General features: G+C 45.2%; 1 protein-coding gene across 1 annotated transcript in view; it reads right to left on the bottom strand.

Annotated features, from left to right (window-relative positions):
* Nucleotides 1-6327, bottom strand: part of GRIN2A (glutamate ionotropic receptor NMDA type subunit 2A) — a 281508-nt gene extending 275181 nt beyond the window's left edge. The window contains exons 1-2 of the mRNA XM_032794000.2: nt 6143-6327; nt 4238-4660 (exon numbers count right to left, since the gene is read on the bottom strand). Of these exons, the coding sequence (XP_032649891.1) occupies nt 4238-4642 (405 nt within the window). The 5' untranslated portion in view covers nt 4643-4660; nt 6143-6327. The remainder of the gene's footprint in view (nt 1-4237; nt 4661-6142) is intronic.
* Nucleotides 6328-22349: the final 16022 nt, after the last annotated feature.

Genomic DNA, 22349 nt, shown 5'->3' with positions numbered 1-22349 from the left:
GTTGCGAAGATACAGCAAGAATAATATAAACCATGTACTGTGTCCTAGTTAACTCAATCTTACAGAGCTCTGTCTCCACCCAAACAACAACAGCAGAAATTTTGTGATCTCACTATTCACTTCAATGAGATATGGCATTTACAGCATAATTAGAACCATTTAATGCTAATATGATGCATAGGGAAATAAAGAAAATACTGCAGACTATAAGCCCAAACACACAAATAGTCCTTAGCACATGGTTATTCCCATTGATTTTTTAAGGGACTATACAAACACGGAAGTAACATTCTGCCTGTGATTCCACGTTTTGTGTAATGCTGCACAAAATATTGTTTTTTATCTCACTGAGAAAAGATCAGACAATATATACATCATGAAAACTGGTGATGGATAATAAAAGCATTAAAATGATATCAAGTTTTCAAATACAAGGACAAATAATCCATTGGAACACCTAAAGAAAACCTCAACAAAGTAATGGAAAATATTTATAAATTCACTTTATATTAATACTTTCAGCTCCTCACTTAGTAATACATTAGGAATGTTCATTTAAAAAGGAATATCAAGCTGCTTTTAAATGTTCTAAAGTACAACAGACGTCACAGAACTAGAGAAAAATCTACCTTATATTAATGTAATTTATCAATGTAAAGTGCTTTCAGAAAGTGTGCCAATAATTATACATTAATGCTTAATTTTCTTTTTTAAGGGTTAATCTCCTTAGCTCAACACTCCCAGAGTTATTTCAAGTAGTACCACTTCCTAATGATAATCCCCCTGGAATATGCCATGTATCTTTAGGGCTGTCAGTAATTCCAATACAGGAAATGCCTCTTAGAAAATGTGTATGTATATTATTAAAAGTTTCTAATGAGCAACAGGACTAGAAAAGTCTGTACTGAGTTTTTTAGAGGTAGATCAATACAAAACAAACAGTTTACTGAGGACACCTGCTAATTAATGCTCTTATAGTTTATGGGAGGGAGTGTTGGTTTTGTTTTTAAACTGTCCAAGAAATTAGTACAGAAAGCTTCTTATTTTGCAAAATTAAACCCAACATGGCCATGTGATTGTAAATATGGTACATATAATAGACATTCCTACTGTGACAACCAAACAAGGAAACTCAAAGGTCAGAGACTCGCTACTGCAAAAAATCACAGATCAGCCTGTAATGTTACACAGGCTATCTGAGGCAAATCCTAGTGGGAAAGTTAAAGGAGTGACTCTGAGCTTCAAATATATTTGAATGAACACATTTAGGAGGTATTGCCAATATAAAGTATGGCACAAGCCTGCAATCCTTACTGATACAAGCCGTCCCATTGAAATCTTAGGGGTTGTAGGATCGTTACCAAAACAACAAAAGGTTATGCTTTTCAGAGGTCTAATGTCCAATTCATGTTGATGCACTTGAGCATCTTGTAAATAATACTTAATATTGAAATCACTGAGTTAATGGGCTCCTTTCGTGCCTTTATGGTTCACTGAATAACTTGGCTGAAATGACTGAGAATTAAGAATATATGCACATCTGCAAGTGAAAGTCACCAGTAGCATTAGAAGACTATCATAAGGCTCTCTACAGCACTGAAGTCTTGCGTTAGGGTCACACAGAAAGGATCCAGGAACTGAATGGCCACACTGTGATACCCAGTGCTCTAGAGAAAGGGTTTCTATGCTGACTCACCCTAGGCTAGTGCAGAGAGCAGTAGTGGGGTAGGAGATGGGACAAGAAAACTGTCATTTATGCACTCAGTGACCTCCAATATCGCAGGACAAAAGGGCACAGACCCTGGATGCTAATTCAGCTCTATAAACTACAATAGTCATCATTAGGTAGTTTGGGTTTCAGCCCCAAATCCTAGCATTGGTTTGGGAAGTGGGTTTCACAATTCCAGCCCTTTCACTCTTCTTCAACAATGTAGTGAATTTCACCTGTGCTACAGAGGAATTTATGTCCCAAAAGGAGTTTAAAAAGCCAAATACGTAAATATTATTTCTGTCGATGTCCAAAGCCCAGCACTGAAACATATTAAGTACACGCCAAAAGCCAATCTAAGATTAAGGCAATTTATAGTTATCTGTATGCAAAGGCTTTGTTCGGCTGGCTAACTACTTTAAGAAGGTTCCATTGATTTGTTTAAACAACTGCACAGAACTATTCTTCTCCCAAGCGGAGATCTTGAAAATTAAGTTTCACCTGAAAGCAAGCATTTTTAAATGTCAAGTAGGAATAACCACTAAAATACAGATGTCAAAGCAGAAATATAAATAGTAAATTACAGGATTAACATACTATTGAAATACCTCTGTTTTAGTGATCTAAATTAATGTGTATTTATTCTACATTCTAGTTGACTCTATATTACACATATGCGTGTATGTATGTAAGTTAATGACCCTGAATCAGTCACTGGAGACATGGATAAGATTAACTACTGAGTTCTCACCCCCATCTCTAGTTTTTTATAATTTGTGGCAAGTGGGATTCTCAGATGCAAGTTTTTTTGACTAACATAACAACTTCAGCTCATCTATTTATATATTGTATGTATTAGTTTTATAAAGATTTTATAACCTTAAGGATAGTTCAATAGCTCCCAATGTAATAGTCCCCATGATCTAATCAGTATATCTCCCTTTAGTATTTAAGGTAGTAATATCAATCATAATGAACTCTGTGGTTGTTCATGTGGACATAAGGCCCTCCTATAGAATTTCCACTACAATTCAAACATTTATTAACTGAACCATTATACAACAGTGTCAGTTGTAACGATAAAGGTCACTCAGAATACTGAGACTGAAAGAACATCTTTAGTCCTAGCAATTAGTAAAAAGAGTGAAATGCCGCTGTTTCTAAGTCAGGAATGATTCCTGATTCCTTCTTCAAAGATCATAAATAATCCCATCTCTTCTGTTCTTCACTGTTAAAAATATATCTGGGCCACTTTAAATAATTATTTTCAATATTTCTCTGAATCTGTGTGAATTACTACCCAATATTTGACAGTCCCTGCACCTCCCTTGTCTTAGTGCTACAGAAAAGCTGTTTACAGCTGAATCAATCATTCCTCATTTCTTAGTAATATTTTGCCCTTAATAATGGTTTTAGGGTATGATGTGCTGAAAAAATATTTCCTGAAAAGCTAATAAATGACTTTCTACTCAGCAAATGTTGTGTTGAATAATCCTCATCTCTTTACATAAGCGACAACCAAGGCTGGGATATGGGCTCTTCAGCATCAGATGATTGTTTCTTAGCATTTGTTGGCTGAATGATGGGGTAACAGTGGAACTGGTCTTGGTAAAGGGCATGATTCTTCCAGGTGCTGAGCACCCTCAACTCTTAGGAGTTTGAGCGCTGAACACCCGACAAGATTGTATCCTATAGAGTAGGAGTTTGCTAGGCTTCTGCCACCTGGAGTAAGGAATGTGTGCTGGGTGTATTAGTCACTGTTCTATTATTTCATAACCTGAGGATGGATTATATGGAAAAACATTTTCCTAAAAAAAAAAAAAAAAAAATCAGTTTGCATTATCTTAAGAGTTCATAGACAAAACACACCTGCTACCACATGAGAGTCTAATTAACTGTAACGCAGGTTCTTGCTGAATCGCTGTAACTAAATAAAAATCAAAGGGGGTTCTTCATATGAGACTGATGTCACCCACATTAAGCTATTAATGGCAGAGGGGGAATCAAATCTAACCTGAATATCTGTACACTTATCAAAAACCTCTAAGTCCTCTACTAGCACTATCCTCATCAAGTGCATTATATGTGATCTTTCCTAGTGTGGCACCTAGTGTTTCTAGTGTCTGCCAATAACGTTATACCTTTTCTTCATGATGTAAAACAGGACAAAACATTGCATTGTCATAATTAGGTTAAATAAGCCATCTATCTTTGGGGTCATCAACTGTACGTAGCATTCCTAGGTTGATCGGAATCCAGCTTGGTTGTAACTAAACTGTCGGTAAGAATGTTCCTTATATAAACAAACAAATTACAGGCATGACCCTCCCCCCTCAAAATCTTTTCAGGATATTGGGTGGTACTTCAGTAGAAAGCTTCATGATAATTTTCCTTTTAAACATCAGAATATAGGCTGTTAGAGGCATCTTCTTTTGAGCTGCTTGCAGTGCACATGTTCTGAAGTTAGTATGCATGATGAAGTTACACTGGTGCAACAAAAGCTTTAAATCATTTTTTAAAATGTCCTACCTTATCTGCCATGATCATGGAGGAGCCACCATGAATTCCCAGAATTGGAATAAAAGTCTGAGATGAAATAAAATCCAAAATCTGAGCTATCGCCTCCTGATCAGTATCATCTCCAAAAATTACCCCATGGATCTTGGTGCCTGACATCAAGTCACAAACATGCGTTATAATACTTTTAGGGTCAGTCTGGTTCACCAAAAGGGTCACTACATTGACATCAATGGCCAGGTCTGCTGACATTTCCCTGCTCCAGAGAGCTCGGATGTCTCGCTCTGTGATATACTTGGTCCTCCTCAGGATAACTGCAATGTTGAGTATGGGATAACTTTTCTCTGCTCCATGAACAAGATCCAATTGCGCCAGAAGAGCTTGGAGTACCAGGAGAGCATAGCCAATTTTCCCCATCTTTGCCAGCTTTATCCCCTGTAGAAGTGATCACATTGCATGAGAAAAAAGAGCAAAATATGCTATGTAGTCCCTCACCAGGCTTTTGATGCAAAATATCTGCATAGAATGCATCTTAATTAGCTTCCTCCAATGGCTCTTCACCTTAGCCCTAGTCTGACATCATTTTAACTATCCCATGAAATTAGCTCCCCAGTGACAGTGTTATGAATTGTCTACAGCAAACAGAAAAAATGCAGTGCAAGTTCTGGGGAAAGGCACCATTTAATGTTTCTGATCTAGTTAAAATTAAATGAGTGAACTAATTAGCATGGGGGGATTTTTTTCTTTCTTTTCAACCAGGAATTTGTATTTTGAAATCTGGTGACAGCCTAAAAGGGAGATGCACTTTTCCCATAAAATTAGCCCAGAAAGGCACTAGAACCCAACGCCCCTGCACCCCACCCATCTTGCAGAACCCCAGAAATGTAATTTTATTTTTAAATCTCTCAGATGGCTGCTGCTCATGCATAACTACTGCATGTCTGGAACAGATTCAGACACACATTACTCTAACCTATTGCTCTCTCGCTCTCTCTCCTTCCCCTACTCTACAGTCACTTTAGCATCTCTGAACTGGGGATCTCAGCAAGCAAGTTGTCACTGGTGTTGGGGGACAGCATGCTCAATAAATGAGTATCAGTGCATTGATTTGCTCTGGTCCCCCACTGGCTCTTTAGGGGGCTGAAGAGGGAGAGGGATATGAGCCATGGACAGGGAGGGTGATCCGAGGCAGCCAAGCACAATGTCTCCTTTTGCCACCATGTTCCCAGGGATTTCCAGACCCCTTTGCTGGCCTCGGGAGGGGAGTCCCTCTGCAACACACAGTGCCAGGCTTGCTGGGAAGCGTCATGCAGAACATACTAGCAAGGCTGTCCAATCAAGGGGCTGCCTTTTCCTGATCTCCCTTCTCACCCCGCTAGCTATAATGTCCCCATCGTCAGTCAGTATCCATCAGCATCATCTGCTGCTGAACAACAGGACCAGGAGTCTCTCTGTAGCTTTCCCTCCGTGTGGGGGTGGGAATTTCTGACACCACTGAATCGCAGCTCAGCTGCACTGTGCTTCCCAAGCTATTGTGCTGCATGCCAGGTTGTTCTGATGACTGCAGCAGCAGAGGCAGCGAAGAAAGGTTTATAAATAAATTAACCCAAACCCCTGCAGATGTGAAGCTGCTTCATCTCGCAGACTCGGGAAAGAAGCTGCTCTCCCCCACCCTTGGACTCATGGTTTCCTTAACAAACGAGACTGCACTGGAAAGCATTAATTGCACCAATTCATCTGTAGGCACAAGCACCTCTTCCCCCCACCCTCTCCAAACGGGATGTGAAATCCTGCAAAGTACCTCCTCGTGCGTATGACAACAGCGCCAGAATCCCCCCTTTCCATTCCAAGCGCAGAGCAGTAGCGCCGCTTGCTGGCCGCACGGCGCACTGCCGGGACACAAACTTTGCAACCTACCGAGGATGCCAGAAAATGTAGTTGCTGCTATTTGGCACGCGGCGAAGTTTGGCATTTCTTTGTTAGCCTCAACACCAAGAGGCCGGGGTTGCTTCCATCCCTCGGCCCAAATACAGGAGGCTCGCTGCAGCTTACTTTCCGCATCGCATCCAAGGGAGGCAGCTACCCAAGCAGGAAGAGATGCGAAAGGGAGCTGAAGGGGAAGAGTTAAGGGCGGGGGGCGGGAAAGGAGACAGATGAAGAACATTAGTCAGCCCGAAAGTCCGATTGCAACGTCTTCCCGACTCTGATGTGCACATGAAACAAGCACGATGAACAAAGTGACAAGCTGAGAAAGTTGTTGCCCCCCCCCTCCCTTTAAGTAAAAATAGATGCGAGAAGATCTCCCTCAACAGAAGTGACAGGGTTGCCAATCTTCCCTGGAAGTCCTTCCCCCTCCCACCCATGGAGGTTGGAAATATTTTGTGCTAGTAACCGTCTATTGCCTCCACCGGCAGGGTCTGGCTTTGAGCTCCGAGGAAGTGAGACATCTAACCGGGAGTGGATAGCTGGATGCTAAACTAATTCACAAGATCAAGGACAGGAGTTTTCTTGACAGGTTCAAAACAAGCATAACGGGGGCGGAGGGAACAGCTGAATCAATATGGGAAATGGTTCTTTTTTTATCTTGATAAAGAGCAGACTGCTTCTCAGATCATCGTAAACAGCCAGCGAGACACAGAATAGCAAATTTCCCCAGGAAAAGCTCCGTTGGCTTTGATTTAGTGCTCAATATTTCTAGAAAAAAAAAAAGATACTTCTTAAAGTATCCATAGCTACATTTAGGATGATGGCATGTTTGCAAATAAAAAAGCAACATTTACGATAAGCTTCATAAGTGTTGACTACCAAGGAAAACCGAGGCTTTAAAGACGGAGAGAGACTGCAACATTTTACATGTGTGTCATTCCATAGCTAAGAGCCCATCTGCAAGTACTAACCATGCACTCAGAAAGGGAAATACTCACTGCATTCTCCCGCCACATCGTTCCAAGCTTAAGATCCTCAAAGTCATTTCAGTAGATTTCTTTGCAAACAACGAAGTGGAAAATGGGTCTTTTAATCCCTGGATTTCATCCTACAACTTGTTCTCACTGCAGTAAACAGAAACCCAGCAGCTCTTTATTGCTTAAAATCCCCCATGATCAAGTTTTAAGAAAGCCACTCGCAACTGAGATTTGCTTTTTACCCTTGGCAAAAAACGGTCAGCATCATCTCTTAAAAAAAAAAAAAAAAAAAGGCAATTGTATGGGTTGCTGCAGCAATTCTACTGGACAGCAGCCTCAAAATTCCTCCCAGCTTCTTAAGAACTGAGCAGATTGTCAGCATTACATCCTTAAAGTGTGGCAGAAAATTACAGTGCATTCTACAAAGCAGGTTCTCTCTCTCTCCCCCTCTCCTCCTTCCCGGAGTGTGTTACACTGTCCTGCACATGAGGGAAGGGAGGGAGCTGCAGTCAGGTTCAGAGCTCCACGCACTGATTCTGTAGTAACACAGGCTGCAAGCAGCAAAGCTTTCCAGCAATCCAAGACAGGGGCCTCTCCCTACAACTCCCTTCCATTCAAAAACTAGAGGGGAGGAGGAGGGTGATTGGAAGAAGAAATTGCGCCCAACAATACCTGAATATGGAAAATAAAATCCAGACAAATATTCATCATTTAAAAAGTATCTAAGTTGTTTACATCACTTGAAAAGGTGCCCTCTGCCTCCCTTCACGCTCTCCCCACACTCTCCCCCCAGTCACCAGACTTGGACCAAATCAGGGCAGCGCTCTCGCAGGGAGGTAAAAACAGCAATGCCATGAGCAACAGCAGCCCTGAGAACTCCCACAACATCCACAGCATCAGTGACAAGGGATGGCAGCCCAGTTGGGAGTCTCTGCCCTGCTCCATCATCCCTCCTGACCTACACTGGGGGTCATTCAGAGACACTGGAGCACAGGGGAATTAGAAGGAGCAGCACCCAGGATTAAGCCAGAGCTGAAAGCTTGAGACACTACTCCCAGAGAAGATGCACTCTGGGAAAGGGCAATTTTGTGGGTCCTCTTCCCCTCCTGTCCTCCAAATCAGTATAGGAGCACCCCACTCCAGGCACCTTGTCCCTGTGCTGCCTTACCCCACACAACTTCATCCCTCTGGACACTCTTCAGGTCAGACTAACTTTTAGCTTAGACTCTAGATATTTCCCTCTGGTGATTGGCTGCATGTCTGTCCTCCTTCCTGCCCCATGACCCTAGTCTGGCCCTGAATTCCAAGCACCCCACCATCCTTCCCTCTCCTTAGCTTCTGCTTTTAGTGTGTGCCCTTCCCCATCCCATCTCACTTTCTCTCTCATTTCACTCCATCTGCCATGATGCAGTTTTAAAACGTGGGACTAAAATGCCATTTATCCATTACCACCCAGCTCTTATGTTGCATGCCTTTATCCCAATCTTCATCTTGTCCATGTAGACCTGTGGTTCTCAACCTATTTATCACTGTAGGTCACATATGCGTTATGTGGGCAGCATCCACAGAATATATACCCTGCCTGTATGGTCCTGAGGATGTCACATGGGCTGCAGCTGTGGGCTGATTGGGCCATAGGTTGAGAACCACCTATGCAGACTATTAACCCTTCAGAGTAGGGACTGTCTATGCATTTGTACACCACCTTGCACAGTGTGGCTGGGGTGGCTGGGCTATGTTGCAGTACAAACCAACCAATCATTGACTTGCCTGCCATTACCTTAGTCCAAAAATCAGTACCTCAACTCATAACATTTTTATTGCCCTTGACAACTCCATGATAAAATTCTCCAGTAGCTATATACTTTTTCTTTTGGTCTTTGGCCTTAAAATACTAAGAAGACTTCAAAATATACATTGCTTTCGTCCAGGGGTCGACAACCTTCGGTCCGCAGCCCATCAGGGTAATCCACAGGAATGGTGAACCGTGGCCACTGGGAGTTGCGGGGGGCCATCCCTGCAGACGGCCAATGTAAACAAAATGTCTCGCAGTCCACCAGAGGATTACCCTGATGGGTCGCGTGCTGAAGATTACTGACTCTTGCTTTAGTTCCTCTAGAAAAGCATTTGAATATAACCCTGTAATTTGTTAACAAATATTTGAAGATTTAAGCATTAGTTCATTTCTTGACACAGATCTCTTCTATAAAGATTATACAGATGCCTGGTAATGTTACTATAGTTAAGATTGTGTCATTGGAGTTATAAATCCTTTTCCAAGAGTTTATCATTGAGCCAAGCAAGTCACCCGTGGATGAAAGTAGGAATGCAAGATCTTAAGTCACAGGCTAAATCCACAAGAACAAAAGCTGGGTCCAACAAGGGCATATAACAAGTTTACTGTTTAAATATCAAAAAACAGCTTAGATATATTTGGCAAATACTTAGTGCAAAATATGCTCTAATTGCTTTTGGTAGCAAAGAAAGCTGAATTGAGAAATAGCTAAGGTCTAAGGTCTTTAACTTTGAAATATAGATATTATTTTGATAGTTTACAGCTATACATGTTGTCTGAATTGATATTTTAATGAAATAAGTTTGAAAAAATACCCAAACATATAGAGTCTAATTCTGAAAGCACTTACATAGACCTTACTCACAGGAGTAACCACATTCTTTTCAATTAGACTCCATGTGAACAAGACTACTCAGTTGAGTAAAAGCTGCAGAATCACATTTCTATGCATTTTCATGGGGTTTTTTTCTTTTTAAAATTAAGGAAATTAGGTGCAAACATATCAAAAGGCCAGTGTTAACCAGCAGAAGCAGGAAAAGCACAACTAACACTAAAACATCTTTAACTTACCATAGAGCGCCTAGGTGTCGCAACATATGCATGAAAAATGAACTGCTATTCCAATAATCCCTATAATGAACACTGAATTCCACTGATTTAGTAGACTAAGGTAGAAATTCATCAAAATTTTGATCTGTTATATATTTAAATAGAGAGGGTTTATTTTTGAAGGGCAGAGGATACATTGAAAAATAAGCCTGTTAAAGGGATCTCTACATACATAGCAGGTAGCCTGTCTAAAAAGATTGTTAAACAACTTCAAGAAGTGTGAAATTACACTTCTGAGAAGAACATGAGAATCAAAGGGATTTTTCCCAGAAGCCCAGAATTATAGACTTCAAAATAGATTTAGATTTTCCACCACTATGGGATGTTTTATATTAATATTTAGTCTTTTAAAGCCAATATGAAAATATTACTCAGTTTTTCCTCTAAAACATTATCTGGTTTTGGGGAACATTTGTCAACAGGAGCAAACGACACCAACATTGAGTTAAAGAAATATTGAGAAAACTTGCCTGAGGGGAGTGTGGTCTAATGGTTAACAGCAGAGAGACAAGCAGTCTATTTCTAACTGTTACTGACTCGCAGAATGACCCTAGACAGTTTACTTTCTCTCAATTTGCTTCACTTTACTCATCTGTAAGCATATACCTACCTCACAGATGATGTACTGTTTAATTATGAAGGGTCAAATTCTCCTTTCACACAGAGGCAGAAAACTCACAGACATCTCAGGAAAGAACAATATTAGCATCAAGTATAATTTGACCTTTTTAAAGAAAAAAGTTCTTGCACAATGATATCCAAGTTGCCTGAAACCTATCACCTTAGACATTAGGTATAAAAATATTGCCAAGCTATATTCAGAGGATTCACCCACTATTGTAACAATTTAACCATAATTCACTGAATTGCAAAAGTCAAATAACTCAATTCTCACTACACTCAGAAGCAGCAGCATTATGTTAAGACTTCGTCAGCTTTGTGGAACTGAAATCAGTAAAGAGATATTGCAAACAACTGGCTAGCTTAACGATCAGTGAGTATTTTTAGAGCTCTTTCCAGGTTTTAAAGCGTTATTAGTTCCTGCAGTATTCTCTGTTCCTAAAAAGAGAGAATGCTGCTGAGACCAGGACCACCACTAAAAAACAGAACTAACTTTTTTAACAGCACTTATTGTATAAATATATTTTGTTTATCTGATACACCAGCCCTGTGAAGTGCTGAGCATCCTTCCCTCTCACTGAAGTCAAGGGGAACTGGTTGTCCTCAGCACCTTACAGAATCAGGCTCTATGTGAAACACATATTATGCATGAGCCTATTGGTTTGAAACAATGCTTCAGGTAAACACAGAACCCTAAACTTGGATGGTTTATTCCTTGTGAGGCAGAGGATGACACACATTAAATGCACTGAGTGAACTGTAAGAAATAAAGAGAAGGGGGAAAACTGGTTTTCAAACTTATTAAAACATTTGATCACAGATGGTCCCCTTATTGAAAATTGGCTTAGCTATTCATTTGGCAATGACCTTTCTTGCACAATTTACCAAGCCATGCATGAAATGATGGCCTTTAGCAACTCCCAGCTCTGCAAAGGACATGTGCTGGCTGCTGTCTGACACAGGAAGTGACAACCCTGAGCCCAGCAGCCGCTGCAGTGCACACCCCCCCCACACACCCCAACCAGGGAACCCCCAGGGACTCTTGAACCAGGCCTCTCTGAGCTTCCTTCACCCTCGCTATTGGGCAGGGGTCATTTAAGGTTTACAGTGGCTGTCTCTCCCCAGCTTTGTAATCATTTCCCCCATCAAATTAATCTCTAGCTTTATTCCAGGACTGCTTTATTTAACACCCAAGGGAAAAATATGTTTCCCAGGGAAATCTCTAAATTAGTCATATCTGGCCCTAGGCCAGATATGACTAGCCAGAATTTCATTATGAACTTTTTACCTTTTAATTAAAGCTACTCATTATGAACTTTTTACCTTTTAATTAAAGCTACTCAATTTACAAAGGAGTATGAACTGCAACAGCGTGATAAAGACTGTGTCGGCAGCCATCCTATTACACACCTTCTTATATTCACAAGGGGCTCTTTCTTCAGAGTCCCATCCTCAGTTGAAATCAGCATCCATATTTGACAAAAGAGAGATCTTTTGTTTTGGAACTGTGAAAGATAAATGCATTTAGATAGTTCACAATTATAGGAAGAAGTGGCACAAATGTTCCCAAATATCACGGCTTTGTTTGGCCTCAACACAGATTTTTCCTCAATATACAGAATCCAGTTGGGGGTGGTATTAACAGCTTTTACTCACTAATTTAAGACCTAATCCACTATCCATTACACTGAATTTAGGTTTGGGGTTGGCAATCTTAGAATCATAGAAAATTAGGTTGGAAGAGACCTCAGGAGGTCATCTAGTCCAACTCCCTGCTCAAAACAGGACCAATACAAACTAAATCATCCCAGCCAGGGCTTTGTCAAGCCAGGCTTTAAAAACCAGTAAGGATGGAGATTCCACCACCTCCCTAGGTAACTCATTCCAGGTCTTTACCACACTCCTAGTGAAATAGTGTTTCTTAATATCCAACCTAGACCTCCCACGCTGCAACTTGAGACCATTGCTCCTTGTTCTGTCATCTGCTACCACTGAGAACAGCTGTGGTCCATCCTCTTTGGAACGCCCTTCAAGTAGTTGAAGGCTGCTATCAAATCCCCCCCTCACTTTCCTCTTCTGCAGACTAAACAAGCTCAGTTCCCTCAGCCTCTCCTTGTAATTCATTTGCCCCAGCCCCCTGATCATTTTTGTTACCCTCCCCTGGACTCTCTCCAATTTGTCCGCATCCTTTCTGTAGAGGGGGGCCCAAAACTGGATGCAATACTCCAGATGTGGCCTCACCAGTGCCAAATAGAGGGGAATAATCACTTCCCTCATCTGCTGGCAATGCTCCTAATAATGTAGCCTAATATGCCATTAGCCTTCTTGGCAACAAGGGCACACTGCTGACTCATAACCAGCTTCTATCCATGTAACAATGCATGGGATTCTTCTGTCCTAAGCGCAGGACTCTACACTTATCCTTGTTGAACCTCATCAGGTTTCATTTGGCCCAATCCTCCAATTTGTCTAGATCACCCTATCCCTACCCTCCAGGTATCTACCTCTCCCCCCAGCTTAGTGTCATCTGCAAACTTGCTAAGGGTGCAATCTATCCCATCATCCAGATCATTAATAAAGATGTTGAACAAAACCAGCCCCAGGAACAACCCCTGGGACACTCCGCTTGATACTAGCTGCCAACTAGACATTAAGCCATTGATCACTACCTATTGAGTCCAGCACTCTAGCCAGCTTTCTATCCACCTTGTAGTCCATTCATCTAATCCATACTTTTTTAAATTGCTGGCAAGAATACTGTGGGAGACGGTATCAAAAGCTTTGCTAAAGTCAAGATATATCATGTCCACTGCTCTTCCCATATCCACAGAGCCAGTTATCTCATCATAGAAGGCAATCAGGTTGATCAGGCATGACTTGCCCTTGGTGAATCCATGATGACTTTTCATGATCACCTTCCTCTCCTCCAAATACTTCAAAATGGTTTTCTTGAGGAACTGCTCCATGATTTTTCCAGGGACTGAGGTGAGGCTGACTGCTCTGTAGTTCCCTGGGTTCTTCTTCTTCCCTTTTTTAAAGATGGACACTATATTTTCATTTTTCCAATTATCCAGGACCTCCCACAATTGCCACGAGTTTTCTAAGATAATGGCCAATAGCTCTGCAATCACATCAGCCAATTCCCTCAGGACCCTCAGATACATTAGATCTGGATCCATGGACTTGTGCATGTCCAGCTTTTCTAAATAGTCCTAACCTGTTCTTACATCACTGAGGGCTGCTTACCTCCTCCTTATACTGTGTTGCCCAGACAGCAGTCTGGGAGCTGACCTTGTCTATGAAGACCAAGGCAAACAAAGCATTGAGTTCTTCAGCTTTTTCCATATCATCTGTCACTAGGTTGCCTCTCCCATTCATTAAGGATCCCACACTTTCCCTGACTTTTTTCTTGCTGCTAACATACCTGTAAAAACCCTTCTTGTTACCCTACACATCCCTTGCTAGCTGCAACTCCAGCTGTGTTTTGGCCTTCCTGATTAACCCCTGCATGCTCGAGTAATATTTTTATACTCCTCCCTAGTCATCTGACTAAGTTGCCATTTCTTGTAAGCTTTCTTTTCTAAGCTCACCAAAGATTTCACTGTTAAGCCAAGCTGGTCACCTGTCATATTTGCTATTCTTTCTGCGCATCAGGATAGTTTGTTCCTGCGCCCTCCGTAAGGCTTCTTTAAAATACAGACAGCTTTCCTGAACTCCTTTCCCCCTCATATTAGCCTTCTAGGGGATCCTGCCCATCAGTTCCTTGTGGGAGTTAAAGTCTGCTTTTCTGAAGTTCAGGGTCCATATTCTGTTCGTCTCCTTTCTTCCTTTTGTGAAGATCCTGAACTCAACCATCTCATGGTCACTGCTGCCCAGGTTGCCACCCACTTCTACTTCCCCTACCAGTTCTTCCCTGTTCATAAGCAGCAGGTCAAGAGGAGAACAACCCCTGGTTGGTTCCTCCAGTAGTTGCACCAGGAAATTGTCCCCTACACTCACTAAAAACGTCCTGGATTGTCTGCACGCTGCTATATTGCTCTCTCAGCAGATGTCAGTATGATTGAAGTCCCCCATTAAAACCGGGGCCTGTGTTCTGGAAACTTCAGTTAATTGTCTGAAGAAAGCTTCATCCTCTGGTCTGGTGGTCTATAGCATACCCACCATGACATTACCCTTGTTGCTATCACTTCTAAACTTAACGCAAAGACTCTCAACAGGCTTTTCTCCAGTTTCATATTGGAGTTCTGAGCAATTGTACTGCTGTCTTACATACAATGCAACTCCTCCACCTTTCCTCTCGTACCTGTCATTCCTGAACAGTTTATACCCATTCATGACAGTGCTCCAGTCATGTGAGTCACCCCACCACGTCTTTGTTATTCCAATTACATCATAGTTTTTTGACTATGCTAAGACTTCCAATTCTTCCTGCTTACTTCCCAGGCTTCTTGCCTTTGTGTAAATGCACCTAAGATAACTAGCCGATTGCCTTGCTTTCTCAGCATGAATCAGGAGACACACACACACACACACACACACACACACGCCCGTTGCACCCTCCTCCTTGTGTTTCCTCCCAATACTGTTGACCTGAATAGTTAACTAAACTTCACAGTCCTGCAGGTTTTTCTATTAGGAGGAGAAATCTATGAGTGAGTCAGATGAGTGTTTGATACAATCCTGGCCTGTTTTTTGTTTTAACAAAAGAATGTGCAAAGCCTGGTTTCTCTGAACACAGCAGGAATCAAACAGCAGGAGACAATTTCTTTGCTCACAGCTCCAAGCCCCTTTCAACCAGCATTCAGAGCACAAGTTCTCTTAACTTTTTCTTAGGGCCACACTACCAGCAGTGCTGTGGCTGCAGCTGGAGCTGCCTTCTCTCTCGGCTTCTCTGGTCTTTCACAGATCTCTCACAGACACAAACCTTCACAAGACAATACTCAGCAAACCCACTCCTCCCCACCTGTCTTTCATGTGCCTTTGTTTAGGACAGTGAGCTGTGCTTGTGTTTGAGAAGGAGAATGCTATTGTTACAGGTAGTGGGAGTGTAATGGTGTCTTACAAATACCTTAAATCAGTGGTTCTCAAACTATGGGTCATGACCCAGTACTGGGTTGCAGAATGTAAGGCACTGGGTCATGGCAGCTCTGGTCAGCACTGCCGATCGGGCAGTTAAAAGTCCTGTCGGCGGTGCTGCCCTGATAAGACAGGCTAGTTCCTACCTGTTCTGACACTGTAATGCGCCCCAGATACAGCCAGCAGCAGGTACGGCTCCTAGGCAGGGGGGCCACGAGGCTCCGCACTCTGCCCCCTCCCTGAGCACTGGCTCTGCACTCCTGGGGTGGGGCAGTATCTATGGGCAACAGCCATGCAGAGCCGCTTGCGTGCCTCCACCTAGGGGCCAGACCTGCTGCTGGCTGTTTCCACGGCACAGCATCGTCTGTGGTGCCAGGACAGGCAGGAAGCCTGCCTTAGCACCCCTGCTGTACTACTGACTGGAAGCCGCCAGAGATAAGTCCATGCCCCAACCCCATGCCCCATGTCACTGCGTGGGGGGAGTCAGGGCCCCGCACCCCCCCACTTCCTGCAATTCACTGTGACTTTCAGCCAGACAGTAAAACAGACGGTTTATTAGACAACAGGAACACAGTCTAAAACAGAGTTTGTGGGTACAGAGAACAGGACCCCTGAGTCAGGTCCATCTTGGGGGGTAGGGAGCCCAGACCCCAGTTCTGGACCTCGCTCCATTTCTCCGGCCAGCTCCAAACTGAAACCCCCTCCAGCAGTCTCACGTAGCCACACCCCCAGCCCCTCCTCCAGCCTTCGTCCAGTTTCCCAGGCAGAAGGTGTCACCTGGCCTCAACCACCTCTTGGACTCAGGTTACGTGCTAAAGTATCATCCCTCAAGTGAAGTCACACCCTGATATCCCACCATCATCCAGCACCAATGCAGACAGTACCAGTAAAACTCACCCGCAACATTCCCAAGTTAATGCTTCTCACACCCCAATCTTCTGCCCCAGCCCTGAGCCCCCACAAACCCAGAGTCCCTTCCTGCATCCAAATCCCCCAGCCCCAGCCCATAAATTCCTTGGGAATTTTGAAATTCCCCTTCCTGTTTGCTCAGTGATGCGTGTAGTGTTCTCAGCGCATCTTTCCAGGTGGCCATACCTGCTCCACGCACCAGGTGATCCCCAATGCTGAGCTGCTGGACCTCATCAACATTTAGGAAGAGAAGGCTATCCAGTCCAGTTCCCAGGTCCAGCTGCAGGAATTAGGATATCTCCTAACAGATTTTACGATGCATGGCAGAAAGGGGACATGACCAGGACACTCTGCAGCACAGGGTCAAAGTGAAGGAGTTGCAGAACGCCTACCACAAGGCATAGGATGCAAATCACCACTTCAGTGCTGCACTCACGAGCAGCCGGTTCCACAAAGACTCGATATTTGGTGGCGACCCCACCTCCACTGTGAAGGCCACTGTGGATACTTCGGTGGCTCATAAGCTAGTAGAAAGTGGACCGAGCCAGTAGCAGGAAATCTTGGACAAGGATATGGAGGGGGAGAAGAACCCAGAGGAGAAGACCACTCGGAGGTCAAAGATGCATGTAGCCAGGAGCTTTTCTCTACCCTAGAGTAGGGTAGCCAGTCACAGCTGTCGGAGCTGGGAGAAGCACAAACAGGAGAGGAGGACCCTGCTAAGTGGCTTTGATTTGGGGAATCACTGAACCAAGTTGTTGGGGGCAGGAGGGTTGCAGAAAGCAGGCTTGTGTCTGTATGATGCGCGTATCACCACATGCTTAGTCTGAGTGGCGGAACAGCTTGTTGATTGACTCCCTCACTTCAAACGAATCTGCCTCAGAGATCTCTACGAAATGTTCCTCCGCAGAGCTGCTTTGTTTATTGCCCCATTAACGGTAACTTTCCTATCTCACTATGCTGTCACGGCGGGGGGAGGACCATTGCTGCAAACAGGCGAGCCGCATAAGGGCCAGGGCGGAGTCACAGTCTTGGAGAAGATCGTCCCTTGATTCCATGCTCACCCTCAGCAGTGAGATATCTTCGATAATGAACGCAGCCAGCAGCTTAGCTAAGGGGGATGCAAGGGAAGCAGCCGCTTCCCCTCAGCACATTTTCCAGAAGTAGAACCTTAGTTAGGGGTTACCGCGGTGCCAGCAGGCGGGGCCCACACTATGCTCTGAAGCTTGGCCTGCTGGGCCGGCGTTGGGCTCCTGCAAGCAAGGGGGGACAGCACGGCCAGAGGAGCCATGGGGGGGGAGCGAGCAGGCCGGCTCCTCAGTCATCGTGCCCACGCTCAGCGCAGCCCCAACATAGCCACGGCCACCTCCTGCAGCGGCTCAGGGCTCAGTGGCCGAGCGCTCCCTGCCCCTTGCTAATGCGGCAGCAGCAGCATCTCCCGGCAGCAGCTCGTGGCCCATTATATAGGCGGAGGAAGGAGGGGTAGCGTACGGTCCGACTGTCCTCTCCCTGCTCACGTCACATCCGAGACTCCAGCCTGCCACATGTGGGGATCACCCCGGAGCAGGGGTGCAAAGCGGTTATAGCGTGGCCTCAACCTTCGGGCCGCCCCTGTGACCCCACCCCCCTGCACCACACCCCTCCCCACCCTTTTGCTTGACCCCGCACCCCCATGCGGACCCTCTAGCTGCCGGTTACATTCCAACTGCCTGGAGCTTCCCACGCGCCTCTCCCCTCCCCCTCCCATGGCGGCCACCCAGCATGGTGTCATGGCTTTCTCCGAGGTCACTTGGAAGCTGGTGAGTCCTGCCCGGGGGCGCGTTAATCTTTCTTGCCTTTTCTCCCCCCCCTTCCTACCAAACCCTAAAAACTTCCTTAGCCAGGCCAGGCCGTGCCTGGCCCCCTCCTCCCTGGACCAAGCCTCTCTGAGGGGAGGGCGCAGCATGGCTGCAGCGCAGTGTGGCCAGAGGATCCGGGGGAGGGAGGGAGCATAGTGTGGCTGAAGGAGCCAACCAAGGGGGTGGGAGTGCAGAGCGGCCAGAGGAGAAGCCAAGGGGGGATGGCTTTTTTTATGTTTGCTCCCCCTGCACTTAGAACCTGGCTACATCACTGAACACAGCCTGTGGAAAATGTGGGGACAGGAATGATTATCAGGCTGACTTTCCCCACGAGCCACGGGCCCACTGTACAGCAGGATCCGGGAACACTGATTTAGCCTGCCTCTTCAGCTACTCACCATTTTGGGGGTCTTGTGGCTCATGTGTGCTTGCCTGGGTTCAGCCAGTTAGTGACAGGTGTGTGAGTACTGGCTGTGACTTAAATCACTGAATCAGTGATCTGTGTTGCAAAAAATACTGCTCCTGTAAAATGCTGCATTTTGGCTTCACAGCTATGGCCTTGGGAGCCCAGCCTCCCTTTCTGTTCACCAGCTGAACGGCTGCACAGAATTAGAAACTGGCTACAAAGAACTAAAGAGGACTTTCTGCATGATGTCATGATGCACTCCGCGCAGGGCCAGTGCAAGGATGTTTCGCGCCCTAGGCACAATTTTCACCTTGTGCCCTCCCCCGCCCTCAGGCGCCCCCGCCCCACGGCAGCTGCTCCCCTCTGCCCTGAGGCACCCCCCTGCGGCAGCTCCCCACCCCACACCCTGAGGCACCCCCCCGCCCCAACTCACCCCTGCACCACGCACAAGCACAAGCACCCCGAGCACGCCATGGCTGCTTCACTTGTCCTGCCTCCCAGGTTTGCAGCACCAGTCAGCTTAGGTGCAAGCCTGGGAGGCAGGAGAAGTGAAGCAGCAACAGCATGCTCGGGGAGGAAGCGGGCCAGGGGTGAGCTGGGGCGTGGAGTTCCCCTGCGTGCTGCCCCCACACTTACTTGCTGCAGGTGGCCCTCCTCGTGCTCTCCTGCCCCACTCCCTCCGGCTCAATGTCAGCGGCGACTGGAGCAGCCAAAGATCCGGCCAGCGCAGTCACTGCCGAAGAAAATGCCATCCCTCAAATCCTAGCGCCCTAGCGACCGCCTAGGTTGCCTAAATGGTTACACTGGCTCTGACTCCGCAACAGAAAAACAAGAATTGAAGGAGTGGCAGGACAGCGAGAAGAAGGACCAAAGGAGAACATAGCATGCCAGAATGAAGCCATGGAGTGGCTCTTAAACGTTATGGAGCACCACCACACGGACATGCTTCAGGTGCTATAAGCACTGCAAACCAAGCAGTTCCGTGCCTGCCCTCCCCTGCAGCCACTGTCACAAAACTCTTTCCTGTGTGCCCCCCAGACACTGCCAACACATTCTTATCAACCCTCCTGGCTCCAATCTGTACCCACTGCACTCAACACCCATCCCTCTGCAGTTTGGCCTGCTGAAGTACAGTACCCACTGCACTGTACTCCAAAGGAGAAGGTTGCATATGATATCTGGACATGCACAAATCTTTAGCCATCCTGGGACTCTCCCTTCCCCCATCTCCCTTAGTGCTAATGTGTTTTTTTGTTTCTCTCCTCCCACCGATGATTGTTTTTTTTTAATAAAATAATTGTTTTGGTTTGAAAGCAATCTTTATTCTATTAATTGAAAGAAAACAGAGCCCTGCAAAGCAACAGTTTTCTTAAACCTTCATAGTGCATCGTCTACACCTATCACAATCACCTCCTAATATTACAAGCACTGCACTCCTGAGCATAGCAACAAATATTAGTGGCTTTCAGCTTCAAATTACTGCCTCAAGGCATCCCCAAACCTTATGACTGCACGCTGCTCCCCTCTAATAGCCCTGGTCTCTGGCTGTTCAAATTCAGCTTCCAAGTGCTAAGCCTCAATGGTCCAGCCCTGCATGAAGCTTTCATCCTTCCCTTCACAAATATTACGGAGCATACAGCATAAGCATAGGAATATTGTCATTGGCCAGGTGCAGCCTCCCATATAGGCAGCACCAGCAGGCCTTTAGATGGACAAAAGCACACTCAGTCATTCTGCACTTGCTCAGCCTGTTGTTGAACCGCTCCTTGTTGCTATCAAGTTGCCCCCATATGGCTTCATAAGCCATGGCATTAAGGGGTAGGTGGGGTCTTCCAGGATCACAATGGGTATTTCAACTTCTCCTACAGTGATCTTCTGGTCCAGGAAGAAAGTCCCTGATGGCAGCTTCCTGAACAGGGCAGTGTTCTGAAAGATGCATGCGTCATGCACCTTTTCAGACCAGCCTGTGTTAATGTCTGTGAAATGCCTATGGTGATCCACAAGCACCTGGAGAACCATTGAGAAATACCCCTCCCAATTAATGTACTCGATGACTAAGTGGTCTGGTGCCAGAATTGGAAATATATGTTATCTATCTATCACCCTTCCGCAGTTAGGGAAACCCATTTGTGCAAGGCCATCCAGAATGTCACGCACATTGCCCAGAGTCACGGTGTTTCGGAGCAAGATTCAATTAATGGCCCTGCACACTTCCATCAACATGACTCCAACAGTCGACTTTTCCATTCCGAACTCATTAGCAACTGATTGGTAGCAGTCTGGAGTAGCCAACTTCCACAGTGCAATCGACACACACTTTTCCAGTGGCAGGGCAGCTCTCATGCTCGTGTCCTTGTGCTGCAGAGCTGAGATCATCACACAGTCCCATAAATGTGGCTTTCCTCATCTGAAAGTTCTGCAGCCACTGCTCTTCATACCAGACATGCATGACTATGTGATGCCACCACTCAGTGCCTGTTTCCTGAGCCCAAAAGTGGCTGTGTTCAGCATCTCCCTGAATGCCACAAGCAATCTCGTGTTATAGCTAGGTACGTGTGGCGAGATTATTGTCACACTCCTCTTGCCTTTGTAGTTTAAGGAATAACTCCACTGCCACTTGTGACGTGTTGGTCAGTCCGAACAGTATTCTTGTCAACAGCTCGGGATCCATTCCTGCAGACCAAAGAGGCAGAGCAGAGCACGCAGTTGTTGCGAATTATACCTGTAGGCCACACACCGTTTGTTTCTAGGCTGAGGCACAAAAACCAAAGATTCACAGAGTGTCCAAACAACAAAGTTTTATTGCGCAAGATTCAAACAATGTTTGAACATGGTGTCCCCCTGCTAGTCAGTGAGAGACCCAGGCTGCAGATTACACAGAAGTTATATACCTTTTAGGAGTGCATGCTTCCCTCGTGGATCGGAAGCCTTAGCCAATAAACAAGCCATTTTCTTATCTTTAGCCTGTTACAGCTAATCTTTGTCCTCGTGCTGGCTAGTGCTTAGTCCAGCTGTTACCTTGCATACTAGAATTTTTCCTTAATTATGCTGTTGCAGCTGTTTTCCTATCCTCTTTCCTGTTTCTGACTTTATCTTTCTTTAATGCTGCCCTTGGGAACCTTGTACGTGATGTGCTCGCTTTTAGTTAATGATGGATACAAAATAGGGGAACTTACAAAATGGAGTTGCTCATGCTAATTACCCTTAACACAGTACACAAACCATTGAAAGATGGAGTCAAATGCGGACAGAAGCACAGGCATTGCTGGGATGCGAAGCAATGAATCACGGGGCATTGGGACAGGACCCAGGATGTCCTGCAACCCCCTCTGCCTTCCTGCTAATCTTAGTGGCAGAAGAGGAAGAGCTGCTCTGTGGGATAGCTGCCCAGAGTGAACTGTTCCAAATACCGCTGCAAGTGCCACAAGTATGAACACGCTATTGTGTGGGCAGCTGACAGTAAACACAC

Source organism: Chelonoidis abingdonii, chromosome 9 (genome assembly GCF_003597395.2).
Source record: "Chelonoidis abingdonii isolate Lonesome George chromosome 9, CheloAbing_2.0, whole genome shotgun sequence".
In the NCBI taxonomy this organism is placed as follows: domain Eukaryota; kingdom Metazoa; phylum Chordata; order Testudines; family Testudinidae; genus Chelonoidis; species Chelonoidis abingdonii.
This window is presented reverse-complemented; position numbering and strand designations above follow the sequence as displayed.